The sequence below is a fragment of the Clarias gariepinus genome, chromosome 13 (genome assembly GCF_024256425.1).
Source record: "Clarias gariepinus isolate MV-2021 ecotype Netherlands chromosome 13, CGAR_prim_01v2, whole genome shotgun sequence".
In the NCBI taxonomy this organism is placed as follows: domain Eukaryota; kingdom Metazoa; phylum Chordata; class Actinopteri; order Siluriformes; family Clariidae; genus Clarias; species Clarias gariepinus.
The window spans coordinates 29,724,498-29,742,347 of NC_071112.1; the positions used below are offsets into that span (position 1 = coordinate 29,724,498).

A 17,850-nucleotide genomic window follows, 5' to 3' on the forward strand; every position below is an offset into this window, starting at 1 on the left:
TTATTTTTGGGAACTGCCAGCCTTGCCCTTTTGCTTTGGATCTTTCACTGCAGGTTTGTCTTCTAGCTTCAGCTTGTCTTCATTAGCAAAGCGTTTCTTTCTGTCTGCTTGCCTCCTCTTAAGCTGAGGAGATGAAACAACCTCCTGCCCCCATAACTAGACACACACACACAAGCACACGTTATAGATATGTTCATACTTCACAAAGTAAATGTACACTACTGTATATGGACAAAAGTATTTGTCCAACCTGTTAAGTATTTACTGTAATTCAGGAGTTTTAATCAGACAGGCCCCTTATTCCCAGTGAAGGCCAATCTTAATGCTTCATCATACCAAGACATCTTGGACAATGTTATGCTTCCAAATTTGTGGCAACACTCAGGGAAGGCCTTTTTCTACTCCAGTGCACAAAGCAAGGTTTATATAAACATGGATTGATGAGTTTGGTGTGGAAGAACTCACCCGGCCCAAGCACAGAGCCCTGACCTCAACCCCATAAAGTACCTTTGGGAGAAACTGGAACGGAGATTGCGAGTCAGGCCTTCTCATCCAACATCAGTGCCTGACCTCATAAAAGCTCTACAGAATGAATGAGCAAGAATTCCCCCAGAAACACTCCAAAGCACTCCTGTGCACAGCCTTACCTGCTCTACATTACTGATTCTGTATAAGCCTGTTTATTTTGTCTGCTGTTACGTTAAAAATTGTGTATTTAAACTGAACTTGCATTCAACTGTCATCACCTGAGAGTGGCACTGAATATTTAAAGATATATATTATTACTGGTTATTTACACTCATGATCATGAAGAAATACTCTGTGTTTTCAGTGTGTGTGGAAAAAAAATCTGCCTAAAGACAAAGATGATGACTTACATTTACAGAAGGGAAGGTAATGCAGTGGTCTGTAGTAAGCAGGTTCAGCGCTATAACACATTTCTTCTGGCCTGCTCCGGTCTTTGGCGTCACAGCCTCCTAAAAGAAAAAAAAATTATTAAAAACTGAGGGGTAGCTCAGTGGGTAAGGCATTGGACCACTGATTGGGAAGTCCCAGGTTCAAACCCCACCACCCTTGAGCAAGGCCCTTAACTTTCAACTGCTCAGATGTATAATGAGATATAAATGTATGGGCATCTGCCATGAAATGATCATGGTATTGTAAAATATGGTACAGTAGCTGTAGTAATTCCAACTCTATAGTTTTTTTCTGACCTTGCCTGCCTTTTTTTCTCCTGGATCCTTGCCCTTTCCGGGTGCCTTGGCTGGTGGAGGTGCTGGAGCTCCCTTTTTTTCTGGTTTCTTTGCCTGGCTGAGCTCTAACGAAGTTTTGACCAAATTACAGATTGCCTCAGTTCCATACTTTGTGGCGAGAACCACACAGTTATCTCCTGCACAAATTTTTTTAAATAAGTTGTTTAAAATTATAGTATTTATTTTTGATTATTAGTATCATCGTTCATATGTAATAAGTAGAATGGAGGTATCATTGTGGATGTCTTATGAGTATTAGGGGTATAAAAAATTTTGAGACTAGTTTTGTAACACACCAAACAGATGACAGCACAAGGCTGCACACACAGTCACAGGGAGCACCGACCCTCATAAGTCATCATCCTGTTTATATCATGAGCTAAGCAACTGGTGTTCCCCTGGTATTTTGAGGCCATGAACATGTTACCATGTTTGCTATTGGACATGCACTGTATAAATCTGTCATTGAGATGTTTGATATGAGTCATCAAGTTTACAACAATGCTGCAATGTATCGTTCAAGGTGTTTTCAGTGGCATGCACGCTTAAAGAGCGGAAGAACATCACTGGAAGATGACGAGAGATCAGGAAGAACTTCAATGAGCCCAATCCCCAAAAATGTCAAAACCATTCTCCAGTGCATGATCATCATCGGAGAACAGTCCACAATTCTGCTGCCATTGTCGGCGTGTCATACGGAACAATCCAGGAACTCCGTCAGCAGTGCCAAGAACTCGTGCCATGGACGACGCGTCCTTCACGTCGAGGATCATTACCGGTGACAATACTTCCGTCCTCGGGGCAACATCATCATAGCGAATTCTACTGCCAGGTTATAAGGCATCTAAAGAAGGACATACGGTGAAAACGACCAGATCTGTGGTGCGCGAATCTTAAAACCTTTTGATACCCCCCTGTACCTGTATATTTAGAAACGTTGGGATCACAGTTATTCATACTGATTATTACAGAGAAGAACAAAACAAGAATTGTTTACCGCGTTTGTTTGTGGCCTCGATGTTCGCACCGGCTTTAATGAGCTGTTCCACGCAATCAATTTTGCAGCTCTGGATGGCCCTCATGAGCGGCGTGACTCCGTTTGAGGTCACAGCATCGACAAAGGCACCGTGCTCCAGTAACAGTTTTACAATTTCCGCATGTCCGGTGAAGCAGGTGTGATGTAGAGCGGTCCATTTCACCTGATCGTACGCATTCACATTTGCCCTGCGAACGAACATATTAGATACATATTTTGTGTTACTCAAAAGGTAGCCGCATACAGTAAATAAATGGTGATGAATGTGTAGTTTGCATTAAGTAGTACCAACATTGATATGGTTACAATAAAGACAGAGCAAGATCAAAACCTGTGGTGGGCCGTACCCATGTGAGATAAGAAACTGAGCCATTTGGTAGTTCCCGCTCTTGCAGGCAGTCATGAGTGGCGTTTTATACCAACGATCCCTAAAGTCGACAGGGACGTTCTGGCTAAACGCCAAGCTCAACGCCTCAAAGTCGTCTGTTTGCACACATTGGTTGATGTTGATGTACATTTCCAGTGGCTTTTCGACGTTCGAGGCATGGTCAGACCGCAGCCGTTCGCGACTTCTGCAGGTAAACGGCTCCATGATTTTCCTCGTGTCGTCCATTGTCTCCGTGTAGGCGAGCAAAAGGCTCTTGCCTTCCTTCTCCATATCTGCCTTGTCTGCTGTTTTAGGTGCATAGCACGAGAGCTGGTATTTATTCGGCAGAAAGTTCTTTCCCAAGAAGAAGTCATCGATGTTAATTCGCTCGTTGCAATGGACGTCGATCAGCTCGATGATGTTGTTTAGATCGTCAGCATCTATCGGAGCGTTGTGCGCCTGCAGGACGGACACAAACTTCTTCGTTGGAATGTTCTCGATAGGAGCGTCTGACTCCTCGGCAGCTTGGAAGGCTTCCCTCAGCTCATCTTCATGCTGGTATGACCAGTCGTGCAGCTTGGCTGCAGAAATGCAAGATTTTACTGCTTCAGATGTCGAAGCTTTCTCTGCCAATTTCAGTTCCTTCAGAGCAGCTTTGTGGCCATTTTTTTTAGCAAGTTGGCTCGGGATTAAATTCAAAATGTTCTTCGTCGTCGCATTGCACCCTGTTAATAAGGAAAAATATATTAATACAGAAGGTCATGAAAACATTTAGCACTTATGCTTTGTTATGTGGAAAAAAAGGTGAGTTTTGTATTATTATTATTATAATTATTATTTATTTATTTTTGAAAAATAGCTAGTCTTCCCTGATTGGGGATCGACGGATCCATGCCTGTGTTTGTACTTTTTTGCATTTTGGATTGCAAAGATCGCATGCATTTGTGGCAGACACCTTTCTACTTTTCTATCTTCTTCGTTTTGCATCCATCATAGTTGCACTGTATCTTATCAATTTCCGTATGATTGACTTTATCAATATGATATGTCAGGCAGAACAAACGTTATCATTACTTTTATGACGTGAAAATTGTAACCAAGTCTGGAAAATGTAAATGATGTCACAAAAATGTAGAACCTTTAAAATTGAGAATATTATTATTTATTTTTTTATTGATCATAAAAACAACTGAAAACAACATAAAACAAGTAATCATGTGTATTTGTGCTACATCTTTGCCTAGGTGAACCATTTTTACATTTTTCTCTCATTCATGCTTGTATAGTTGGTTAAAATGAACTAAAATTCGGTTCATCATATTGCCCATTTTGTGCTGTAAAAAACGATAAATCACTCTGTACTGCACAATACTGAGCCCTATATATGTTTATTAAAAACAAAAACAGCAAAACAAGTAATACCTAAAACACTCAGAGCTTTAAGTGCGACTTACAGCTGGGTGTATTAATCTTAATAAATACTGTTCGAATAAAGTGAAGCGCACCTCTCTGAGCCAGAAACCTGCAGCATTCGACGTGGCCTTCAGCTGCAGCTGCATGCAGTGGCGTATTCCCGAGCGACGACTCCACGTTGAAATCGGCCGAGTATGACGACAACATCCTCAGCACCTAGACAGCGTAAATAATAATTCTTTTAACTGTACTGTACATCACCTGAGATCATAATTATATTAGAAGTCTATTATATTAGAAAACCTCTCTTGCCTCAAAGAGACCTTTGGCTGCTGCAACATGGACAGCGCGCATTTGTCTTCTGTCAACTGAATTCGGGTTTCCTCCTCTCTGCAGGATCGCTCTCGCCAACTCGACAGCTCCGGCTCTCGCTGCTGCCATCAGAGGGGTACAGCCCGTCTCCTGGACAACAACCAACAACACATTGTTGTATTTTCCCGAATTACTCCAGAGTGTAACGCACACTCTGAATTCTGTCCATTATCTATAATTACGGCCCTCAAGATGAGGATGGTCAACTGATCAACTGGAAGATGAAACTTTATAAATGAGGGAGAGAAATTTTAGGACAAACCGCATCTGCGACGCAGGGATCGGCTCCTTTCTCTAAAAGCCGGATGCAGAGATGCTCACACTCCTTCGCCCGTTCACAGGCCAACATGAACACAGACTTCCCTGCGTTGGAGACGTTGTTAACATCCGCATTCATGTTTGAGGCCATCTCCAGGATTTGTGCATGCATTTTTGTTGGCTGAATACAGTAAAATAAAATTCCTGTAGGGAAGGACAAGACAAAGGGAAAAACAAACACGTATTAATGTACAATCTTCAACTGTTCTGTAACTATTCACCCAGTAGTAACACATATTACTCTAACACAAACAGTAAAATAAATTTAAAAAAAAAACCACACAAGCAGACCTTTGCCTTCTTTGTCCACTAGGGTCATGTTGGCCCGATTATTGGCCAAAAGCTCCACCATGTGGACATCACCGAGTTCTGCAGCCAGCATCATGGGGGTCCGTCCCATTTTGTCCTGGATATCAGGATGAGCGTTGAGAGACAGTAGGAACCGAGCCATGTCCATATCGTGGGACATCGCAACCAAGTGCAGGGCGCTGGTCCCCTCTTCCGACTCTGTCATGTTGATCACACCTGGGGTTCTCATTGAAAACTTCTCCACCAGCTCTTTATTTTTCTGGCTTACCAACTGCAGTAGTTTGTGCACCTGCTTGGACTCCAGTGGGTCTTGTGCCATGGTGTTACTCCTCAGCATTATTCCACTGGCCATGCTTGTCTTTTAACAGAGAAGATTAAAATTGCTAATGACAAAGATTATTGCTAATGTATATTGCTTAACCATTAATAGTGTTAATATGTTAATTATGTTACTTTCCCAAACAGACTTTTCATAACGTAAAATGCATTACCAATACATAAATCAATACGTCATAAATCATGTTATAAATTAACGAAACGACTTAAGAAGATGTAATTAATTAATATACTAACATAATCAACGGTTAATTATGTTCATATATTAATTAAGTTAATGCATGAAGGCATATTTATCCACTGATGATGTTAATACCTTAGCATAATAAATTTGATTTAATTAACCATTTACTAGATTGGTTATATTGGTTATGTAATATATTTATTATATCATTAAGACTTATATTATATTTATTATTATTTATTATATACTGTATATTATAATTATATTACCATAATTGATGCTTAATGCATAAACATAGTGTATTTTTACATTATTTAAACATATTATATAATTAACATAATTAACCATTTATCATTTTCATATATAAAGTAATAACATAATAATTAAAATAACATAAGGGTTAATTGTGTTAATATAGTAAAAATCTCCTTAAGTCGTTTTGTTAATTTATACCTGATTTACAACGTATTAATAAAGATAATACGCTTTACGTTATGAAAAGTTTGTTTGTGGAAGTTTATAAGTAAATTAATCAGGAACCTGCAGCACATCAGCTCTTATTGATCACCAGTGGACTTTACTGTTAATGTCGGACACAAGTCGTGTTTAAGGCACTTTATTTATTTATATCCACCATGTTCAAACAAGTTATAATAATAATAATAATAATAATAATAATAATAATAATTGTTGTAAACTCACCGTTTGTAAAATGTAACTTTTTAAATGTAAAAATAAAATACAATGTAGAAAAGAAAACCAAAATCTCTTGAGCTTCGGAGTTCCGTATTTTTCCGTTCAGCTCTTGTTTACGACGAACATAAACATTTACATTACGTTTACATTTTATCATATGGACGCGTGACGCTTTTGTGACGTCATACACGGTTCTCGATTTGATATGCGCGTGTATATACAACATAAGCGCGCGCACTCGAGCGCGCGCCTAGACCAATTGACGTTTAGACCTGACACACACACACACACGCGCGCGCGCGCGCACACAGCGCACGCGCGTGCAGTACTGTGCAAAAGTCTTAGGCACCCGTTTTTTCCCCCTACAAACTATGTTATATGTGTTTATTATTAAGACTTCATTATTAAGTCAGTACAAAAACACAAACAAACAAACAAACGAACAAAATTCTGATTTCCAAACATTATTATTCCAGGAAAAAACATTATTTAATCTTACAGGAACAAATCTGTGGGCTAGAAAAGAAAGCAGCAAAATATATAACAAAATGCTGTTTACCAATAAACAAGCACACAGAGTATACAGAGTATAAACCATGACTGAGTAAAGTCACTAAACTACAGTAAAACAACTCACAGAAATCTGTCACAAAATGTTTCGATCCACAAAGCTTTTGATCCTAAAAAAAACCTAATTATTTATATTTGCCCATTTAACTCATACATGAATGCTCACAAAACGTTGCACTTAACATGAAATAACTACAACACTACCCCACTCCTCATCTCACTGACTGAAACTCTCTCCCTTTTTTGTCACGTGAGAACGTGCAGAATTAAGTGAATCGACACCACTTCTTTTAGATTTTTTATTATGAACCAAGAGCAGCATGGAGACATGATGACTTGACACACGGATGATTCAGATAGCGTCGCTGCTCAGCGCTGCATGGCATTAGCTGTGAGAAAACAGTTATATAAGGCGACACTTCATAAGCCAGTTAAATTAATCAATAAAGAACACTGACTAATGGCTTCGGGTGGGTAGCTGCAGAGACTCCGGCATCCCGTATTTGAGAACAGTTATAGGTAGCATTGTACTGTAGGCTATGTAGACCATTTCTCAACCTTGGGTTGTTTGCGTTGACCTTCCGACAAAGAAAATGTTCAGTATTTGTTTAATGGATTTTGCTAAGGAGAAGTCCATAAGAGTATCAGGAGGAGCAGGAATCTGAAGAATATGAAATACATAAAGATAATTTATATGAAATGTATAAAGATAAGGACATACACACAATTTAACAAACATTTCTGCAGACCATGACATGGAAAATGTAATAAGTCTAAGACTAAGAGTTTACTCTTTAAAAATAAAACATTTGAGGAAAATAAAATAAAATCTGAAGAACTGTGGTTGCTGTGAGAGCAAAGGGAAACTCATACCAGAATTAAACAGACCAGGAGTTAGGGTGTAAAACTTCTAAAATATATATATATATATATATATATATATATATATATATATATATATATATATAAAAAAACTTTAAAATGAGTCTCTTTATTGCATAGTTCTTTTTAATTGAACAGTACTCAGTGGACCTGAAAGGGAACTCGCTGCAAAGCATGGCATGTGGTGTGAATAAAATAAAAAAGTCAAGCACGTGTTTCTTTCTAGACATATTTCACCATAATTTGCAAAACTTATTAGAGACATGCCATCTTTTACCTCAGTATAATGGGCTTCAGGAGAAACCTTGGGAAGCTGTAATGGGTGTCATTGTAAAAGCAGCTGTACAGATATTCAGACGAAGGTGTTAGACGGCGGTGCGATCGTCAGCCCTTCAGTCCCGGCGTTATTAATCTATTCAATTCAGTTTTATTTGTAAAGCGCTTTTAACAATTGCTATTGTCGGAAAGGAGCTTTACAAAATCAAAAGAATGATTTGAGTTTGTATGGAATGTGAACGTGCTTGAATCAAAATGGTCAGATTGTCCCTGATCAGCAAGCCGAGGGTGACAGGGGCAAGGAAAAACTCCCTGAGATGGCAATGACCTCAACAGCTTTAGGTCAAACCATCATGAAAAGAACTTAAGCTCAGCTTTTGGTAAGAAAATACACCTACTGAGATACCACATAATAAACACCGAGATTGTTTTTTCACGACCAAGACACAGTTTCTACAGAAAGCAGCATTATCCTGCACCGCAAACCAGCAGAATCAATAGAGATTCCACTCTTAATGAATCTCTCGTCTCTCTTTAAAGGGAAAATGACGTACCTGAAAAAGGTGCATCGATCTCCCCTAGTTAAATGAGGAAATCATTCGCAAGGGTTGTAGAGTTCAGAGTGGGATTCAAAAACATCTCTCAGGTGTCTCCTGGAAATACTGAACCTGCACCACGGACGCCTGTCAAACACGTGTCGAAATTAGCAAGTGAGATACAGAAGGTGCTCGCTCAGCAGATTGCTGAGGAAAGAGTAATGAGTTCCTTGTCAAAAAAATCCACAGGTAAAGACAGCACCAGTCCCCCCCCTGAGAGACAGCTGAAAGCACTGACGTTGCAAAGACTTTTTGAAGACGCTGACAGGAGACGTCTGGAAAACAGGTTCCTGGCATATCAGAAGATTTCTTTACGTCAATACTATACCAGTTATACAAATCACATTCATGAACAACTTCCAGTTTACCCACTGTGACACAGCTTCAAAATGATTTTAAGGAAAAACACCTTTTTTACTTGACTTATAATGATACAGTATGTTTGCAGTCATTGATCTACAAAAAAAGGAAATAAATCTATGCAGTACTGCAATGGGTCACTAGAGGGAGGCATAACATTACCAAATATATACTGAACTCTAAACAATCTCACTTACCATCTTCTATACTGTTTTATCCTGTATACAGGGTGACAGAGGGCCTCAAGCCTATCCCAGAAGACTTAGAGCACACACTCATTCACACACTCCGGGCAATTTGTGAACGCCAATTAGCTCATCTGCTTAGGTGCGTTCCGATCAGCCTGAAGTATCCTGCGAAGTACACTTCACAGGGTGTTCAGTCATGTTAAGTGGGATTTCAAACCGCAGGGAGCGAAAATGTTCAGTTCAAAGGACTGCTAATGGTGTAGGGAACGAGTGAACAACAGGTCTTGTCTTCACTTCACTGGAAAAGGGAATGTAAAATTTCCCATATGCCATTGTGTCTCGCTGGAGCGTAAAAAAATGGAGCTCGACAAAAGAATTATACATTTATTATCATTAAAATGGAGGATGAAAACATATTAAAAGGACACAATAATTTACATTTAATTTAATCAAGAAATCCTTAGTATTATTTAGGCTAGTAATCTGTAAACAATAATTTATTTACAAGGTATACTGTACACATTTTAATAGTATTTTTTCATAATGGTATCAATTTTTGTTTAAATAAATATTTCATATTTAATGTCTGTAGTGTGAAACTTCCACAGCAGCGGCGACAGGTATCCGAGGTGCTTATGTTACCATGGTAACGCACAGAGGAAGTGACGTCTGCGCTGGTGACTTTGCAGGGTGTTCTGAATTGTGGAGTGTTGTCGAAGGAAGTTCCCTTCACCTGGAAACGGAGCCGGAAGCACCCTGTGAAGTGCACTTCGGAATGAAACGCAGCTCATGTCTTTAGACAGTGGGAGAAAACTGGAGAACCTGGAGGAAACCCAGCAAGCACATGGAGAACTTGCAAACTTTATGCAAAAAGGCCCTGAGGTGGGAATCGAACTCGGACCCTGGCGGTGCAAAGCGACTGTGCTAACCACTAAGCCAGCATGCCACCCTAAACAAGCTAAATAATAATAATAATAATAATAATAATTACTGAGATAAGCAAGAAGTGAATAAAGCACATCTTATCTCATCCAGCGTTTTATTCATCTAGCCTTGAAACTAAAATGAGTAACACTCACCTCACTTATAATATATATATTTTTTTACAGAAAAACATGAACATAGTTGTGATTTGTTTAAATGCATAAAAAAATCATCATGCAACATGCATTTGCAGCAATTTTAGACAAGCATACAGCGTTAATATATAATTAGTAACCAAATGACAGTTCTCTTCAGTTCCAATTGTACTTATATATAGAGCATTGGTATAGCGACACTGTCACAAAGGTTAACAGAAACCCTGATGTAGCCCAAATGAGCAAACAGCACATCATTCCAGCAGCCCAGGTAAGATTCATGAATGCAAGAGTCACTAGTACATTATCCTCGAATGCTTTTAGGTGCAAAGTGTTCTATGAATGTCCTGCACTCCATCATCCAGACTGAGTGCACATACTGAATCCAAGTGTGCTAGATTTCCTGCAGAAACTGTGAGAGAGAAAAGCACCATTTTGTCAACACCTTTCCAAAATAGCACTGCACATTCATCTACAAGGCAGTGCAAGTGTGCATCCTTGAGATTGTACAATAAGGCTTTTGTTACGATCGACAATTTTTTTTCTGTTCTAAGAGCTTACTTTTTTTTTTTTGCTTGCTTTTTTTGTGCTGTAACAACTGCTGCCCTTCTGCCTTAGATTTATAACTGCATTTGTCTTAACAGGTATTCTGAGATCTTCAGCTTGTCCTTAGTCGTGAAATGATCGTCTCTGCACAAGCCAAGGCAGCATTACAGTGTCTCTGTGCAAAGGACTAATACTGGAATTAATTATTTCTTTACTTTCTTAAAATACCTTACAAATGTCTCCGAATCACTGCATTCTTATATTATACACTATTGTTTTAGTGAAGTCTAAAATAATGCCTGGTCCTTCTTTTATGTCTTATTCCAAATTTCATCCATGGAGCTTTTTAAAACCTAAAAGCACATAAAGTACACTGAATATAGCCACCAGTCTGATAACTAAAATCACATACTGTATATAATGGGTTACGTTTATGGCGGAAAGTAATTCAATGTTCTGTAGTGAACGGGTTCAAGTCTATGCCGCATCTTCTCAGTCCTACACATGTGATGATGGTTCCACTTGACCAAGAAGATGGTCCCACAAACTGCGGTCCCTGCGTCTGCAATAACAAAAGTGGACTTCATATTAACTTAAACATCTCCCCTGTTATACTGAACTTCCAGCCTCCTAACACACAGTATGACTGCAGATCAATCTCTGCTATCTGATATCACATGAGGATGGGCTCCATTATAAGTCTGTTTTTTTTTCTACCTACTGCCATCTCAGGCATTTTTTCCCTTCAGCACCGTCACCCTCGGCTTGTTTATCAAGGACAAACTCATTCACTCATCGTAAATCCTGTATTCAGGGTCGTGTCTGCCCTGGAACCTATCCCAGGAGACTTGGGACACGAGGTGGTGTACACCCTGGATGGGGTGCCAATCAATCGCAGGGCACATACACACACTCATTCATTAATTCATTCATTCATTCACACACTACAGACAGTTTGAGAGCAAACCCTATTTGAGCATGATTAGCTCTCTCTGGGACGTCACCGGGAGCTCCAAGCAGGACGTCAGAGCTCCTTTTATATCACGGTTATTTATACTGATTAGCACAAAGAAGAATTAGTTACCTAGTTCGCTTGTAGCCTCGGCGTTTGCAGCAGCTTTAATGAGCTGTTCCAAGCAGTTGATTTTGCAGCTTTGGATGGCCCTCATGAGTACCATGACTCTGTTTAAGGTTACGGAATCTACAGCAGCGCCGTGCGGCAGTAAAAGTTTGATGATGATTGTGTACCCTTTGAAACATGGCTACTTAATCAGTATTAGTTTAATGGTTGATATTGTTAGAGTGGAGGCTGAATAAAACCAATCTGCGGTTGTCCCTAGCTCTGTGAGACGAGAGAGTGAGCCATCCAGTATTTCCTGCTGACTGAGCAGCCTTCTGTAATCATGATCCCTGATGTCTACATCGCCCTTTGTCTTACCAGTCCTGCGTGTTCTCAATGTCTTACGATGAGAGCGTTTAAGCAAGCAGATAATATTCAGATTGCTTTTATCTCCAGGAGCATGATGCTCCTTTAGGACGGACACAAACCTCTCTCTACACAAATATTCTCGACGGGAGCATCTGCCTCCTCAGCAGCGTGGAAGGCTTGTCTCAGCACATCTTCATGCTTAAATGACCAATCGTACAGCCTGGCTTCAGAGAAGTAAGGTGGTAATGTTCTACATTTGAAAGCTTGCTCTGCCACTCTCCTTTCTTAAAAAGCTGGATGCAGATGTGCTCACACTCCTTTACCCGTTCACAGGCCAACTTTAACACAGATTAATCGCAGTAGGATATGTTGTTACAGTAACATCTGCGTTTAGTTTTGAGGCCTTCTCTAGGAATTGTGTGTGCATTTTTGTTTCCTTCAATGCATACAAACCTGATCCCCAAAAAAGTTGGGACGCTGTACAAATTGTGAATAAAAACAGAATGCAGGGGCAGGTAGCGATAAGAGGCCAGAAAAGTTAAATGTACATATAAGAATCAGCTGGAGGACAAATTTGCAACTTATTGTGTCAATTGGCAAAATGATTGGGTATTAAAAAAAGCCTCTCAGAGTGGCAGTGTCTAGATGGAAGTCAAGATGGGTCACCAATTCCAATTCCCCCAATGCTGCGACATCAATACCAGAAAGGAGTTTCTCAGAGAAAAATTGCAAAGAGTTTAAAGTTATCATCATCTACAGAACATAATATCATCCAAAGATTCAGAGAATCTGGAACAATCTCTGTACGTAAGGGTCAAGGCTGGAAGACCATACTGGATGCCCTTGATCTTTGGGTCCTTAGACGGCATTGCAATCACAACATGGGCTCAGAAAACATTGTCAGTGAACACAATCCACTGTGCCATTCACCGGCTAAAACTCTATAGGTCAAAAAAGAAGCTATATCTAAACATGATCCAGAAGTGCAGGCGTTTTTCCCTGGGCCAAGGCTCATTTAAAATGGACTGTGGCATAGTGGAAAACCGTTCTGTGGTCGGACGAATGAGAATTTTAAAGTCTTTTTGGGAAACTGGGACGCCATGTCAAGGACAAGGACAACCCAAGTTGTTATCAGCGCTCAGTTCAGAAGCCTGCATTTCTGATGGTATGGGGTTACATAAATGCATGTGGCGTGGGCAGCTTACACATCTGGAAAGGCACAATCAATGCTGAAAGGTATATCCAAGTACTATAACAACATATGCTCCCATCCAGACGTCGTCTCTTTCAAGGAAGACCTTGCATTTTCCAACATGACAATGCCAGACCACATACTGCATCAATTACTACATAATGGCTGCGTAGGAGAAGATTACAGCTACTGAAATGGGCAGCCTGCAGTACAGATCTTTCACCCATAGAAAACAATTGGCGCATTATAAAGAGAAAGATGGGACTAAGAAAACCTAAGACAGTTGAACAACTAGAAGCCTGTATTAGACAAGAATGGGACAACATTCCTATTCCCAAACTTAAGCAACTTGTCTCCTCAGTCCCCAGAGGTTTGCAGACAGTTATAAAAAGAAGAGGGGATTCCACACAGTTGTAAACATGGCCTTGTCCCAACTTTTAGGAGATGTGTTGATGCCATGAAATTTAAAATCAACTTAAAATGATAAACATTTAATGTCATCTATGTTGTATTCTGAATAAAATATTAAAATTTGAAACTTCCACATCATTGCATTCTGTTTTTATTCACAATTTCTACAGTGTCTCAACGTTTTTGGAATCGGGTTTGTACAATTCCTGCATGAAATGACAGACGCAAAGAAGGGACAAGATGGTTCCTTAAGTATCTACCCAGTAACTCTAACACAAACAGAGAAAACGCAAGCACACCTTTGCCTTCTTTGGGGTCATGCTGGCCCGATTGTTGGTCAAAAGCTCCACCATGTGGTCATGTTCTGCAGTGAGCATCCTCGGGGTTATGCCTCCTACTTTCTCCTGGATATCAGGATAAGCTTTTAGAGCCAGGAGGAACCGAGCCATGTCCAGATCATTGTTCATGTTGATCACACCTGGGGTTCTCATTGCAAACTTCTCCACCAGCTCCATATTTTTCATGTATACAACTGCAATAGTTTGTACACCTGCTTGGTCTCCAGAGCGTCACGGTGTTAATCCTCAGCTACATCTTTTAAAGAAAGTGGGGTGAAACACGATATTCCATTCCTACTGTAGACAAGGCAATCTAAAGGCAATCAGACAAGGCTATCATCATCCAGTAGCATCATAAAAGTGTGATTTGTCAAAAGGATTAACCAATCAAAGGAGACTTACACTGTTGGCAAACTGTGATCCTTCAGGACTTTGGCAAACGGATCGTTCTGGGTTCACTCTAAATCGAGGTGCATATTAGGTTACCATTAGGTCATTATGAATTTTCCTGCCCAGCACACTGACCGTGAAGGTTTTCATCTGAGACACAAGTACAGTGTGGACTGTGGGAGGAAACCCAGCAAGCACAGGGAAAACATGCTACCTGCATGCAAACAGACCAGAGACGGGACTCGAACCCAGACCCTGGAGGTACAAGGCAAAGGTTCTAACCACTAAGCTGCCATGTCACCCTGTTAAAATTAGCTCAACAAAAAAGATGTCTCTCTAAAATCTGTTGAGGTTCACAGTCTTGTGTTTTCCCATTCAGCAGCTTCTCTGCACACTAAAGTAAGGAACGATTCAGAAGAAGCTTTTACACTGTTATAGTCAGTTCATCGCTTACAGCAGTTTTGGTGTCACAGACATTTTTATGCAGTCCAGACGGACATCGGCTTACGTATTTAATCCCGGGTAAAGTCTACTGGCTGGACGTATTTTAAATGTATTATTTTGGTTGTACTTAGCCATATAGATATTCTGCTTCAGGTTGAAGAAAATAATGTGACTGACCATTTTTTGTCCCAGCATTGTTCTACTGAAATTGACAGTCCTGGATCCAACCATCATGCGAAGGACTTAATCTCGGATCTTGGTAAGAAAATACAGATACAGCGATGCCCGTAAGAAAGTGTTTAGATTCTTTTTCACGGTCGACGACACACTTTCAACAAAAAGCGGCATTATCCCATACCTTGAAGCGGCGGAATCGATAGAGATTTAGCTCTTAATTAATCTCTCCTCTTTCTTTAAAGAGAAAGTGGCGTACCTGAAAAGGTACATCGATCTACCCTTGTTAAATGAGGAAATCATTCGCAAGGGTTGTAGAGTTGAGAGGAAGACTCAAAAATATCTCAGTGTTTAGTCAGTGTGAAAGTTCCCTCCCAGGTGGAAATACTGAACCTGCACCACGGACGCCTGTCAAACACGTGTCGAAATTAGCAAGCGAAACATGATAGCTGCTAGCTCAGCAGATTGCTGTGCTGATTTAGGCAAGAGTAATGACTTCCTTGTCAAAGATTCTACGGGTAAAGATGGCAGCTTTTTTTTCTTTCTGAGAGACAGCTGAAAGCAAGGAAGTTACAAAGACGTTTTGAAGACTCTGGCAGGAGACGTCTGGAAAACAGGATCAGTCATATCCTGCCATATCGGAATCTCACTTCACTGCAATATTAAACCAGCAAATCTAGGTCATATCAATGGAAAAAACAAACACCACACTGATGAACAATTTCAGGTTTATTTCGCTGTAAAATAACACAACATTGCCATAAATACAGCGGTAATCAAACATAACCTAAAGAAACCGAAGTCCGTTAATTGTACTGTTTACTCACTCTCTCGTTCTAGAAGGGGTGGAGCCTATCCCAGGGGGTTCGGGGTATGTATTGATAAACCCTGGATGTATCACACACTCACTCATGCACTATGGGAAATTTGGAAACACCAATTAGCTTGCATGTCTTTGGACAGTAGGAGGAAACCAAGGTACTCAAAAGAAACCCACCAAGCATGAGAACATGCAAACTCCCCACACACACATAAACAGGTGGGACTTAAAACCTTCGGCCCTGGTGTAAGAAATATAGATATGTAATACTTTAACGTTTGATTTATATAGCCCCTTAACAATGGTTATTGTCACAATTTTACTTAATCAAAAGAAAATTAGGGAAGATGTAGTTTCAAGCCAATGTCAGTGATAACTCTAAGACTGAGTTTTTTTCTCACACTTGAAGGTTAATGAATGTTTTTATTAAAATAATAATTATTATTTACTAATAATATCTGCTATGTTAAAAAAAAAATATTAAAGGAAGAATTAGTGCTTGATGTACTATTATTAGTGCAACACAATTTTTTAAGCTTTAACAGCCAGGAGTGATAACGGACAGCATGCATGAGAGTGGTGTCTGAAGATCTCTGTTCATTTGTTTAGATGCATTTTGTGTCACGTAACTCCCTTACATCAAAAAAACAAACTCATTACCATGTTCTCGGGAGAGCAAAGAGAGGACATCATATGGCGACCCAGAGACAGACAGATGATAGGAAGCACATTGGCATGTCCCAGGGAGACAAAAGGGTTCCCGCGAGCCATAGAAAGTATAACCAGGAATGAGCGAGTGTGATAGGGGGGTTGTATTATAAACATGTGACATAAAACAACGTGAGATATAAGAGACAAAACGTCGTACAACATCAGAAAACCAATGGAGTTATTCAGTTTTATCTGAAATTACATCAAGTAGTTAATTCTTGTCTTTTTAAAGCTAACATACAGTAGGTGACTTAAACTCAGACAGAAACTAGCAAGCTAATTTAGCTAGTCACCATGTAGCAGTTACCATCCTTCTTCGCTAAATGTTTTATTTTTAAATATCTATTTTAGCATACTCTATAATTTCAGACATATATGTATAAAAAAATAAGCACACATAACCGTGAGCATTGTTTAAATAATAAAAAACATATCATGATATTTATCGTTTTTATTATTCCATTTACATAATTATTATAACTTATGTTTATAAGGGGTGCCAATACATCTTTGTTATTTTAGTCTCAGTAAATCAAATGATGTATCAAGATTCAACTACTAATAATTCTACAATAATAATTATAGCTACATTACAGTTAAACAATAAAACATGTGCATAAACACCCCATGCAGTACCGCAATCGTCCACTAGACCAATCCACAACTTTACTAAAATATGTTTACAACTAGCTTAATAATAATACTAATAATAATATACCGAGTCAGTGTGACCAAATTACAATCTTTTCTTCATTTATCATCACAGTAGCATGCTCTGGGTCTGGAAGACCAGGCGAGAGAATGAAATTTACGCAATCCCTAGCAAGGAACAAAGCACCACACAGGTTTCTTTACACCTACAGTACAGGTATTTCAGCTACAGGTATTGGAGCGTATCCAATTTTTTTGGGAAGATAAGGACACAGACAACTTCTTCACCCCAGTGTAAAACCCTGACTCCCAGAGGTATGCATATAAGTCTAGCATATTGTAGTCCAACTTTTGCAGCCCAATATGGCGGCGCAGTGGCTTATTGGTTAGCATCGTTGCCTTGCACCTGCAGTTTCTGGGTTCGAATCACACCTCAGGTTTGTGTGCATGGAATTTGCATGTTCTCCCTGTGCTTGGTTGGTTTCCTTCCATAGTCCAAAGACATGCAA

At 39.7% G+C, this 17,850-nt stretch overlaps 1 protein-coding gene across 1 annotated transcript; it reads right to left on the bottom strand.

Annotated features, from left to right (window-relative positions):
* Positions 1–6,305, bottom strand: LOC128535327 (ankyrin repeat and EF-hand domain-containing protein 1-like). Its single transcript, XM_053509200.1, has 10 exons — positions 6,291–6,305; positions 5,051–5,426; positions 4,704–4,903; positions 4,382–4,531; positions 4,162–4,285; positions 2,637–3,381; positions 2,251–2,477; positions 1,215–1,390; positions 879–977; positions 1–156 (listed from the first exon to the last, which is right to left on the bottom strand). Exons 2-10 carry the CDS (start codon positions 5,418–5,420, stop codon positions 1–3), a joined length of 2,247 nt encoding a protein of 748 aa, XP_053365175.1. The 5' UTR covers positions 5,421–5,426; positions 6,291–6,305.
* Positions 6,306–17,850: the final 11,545 nt, after the last annotated feature.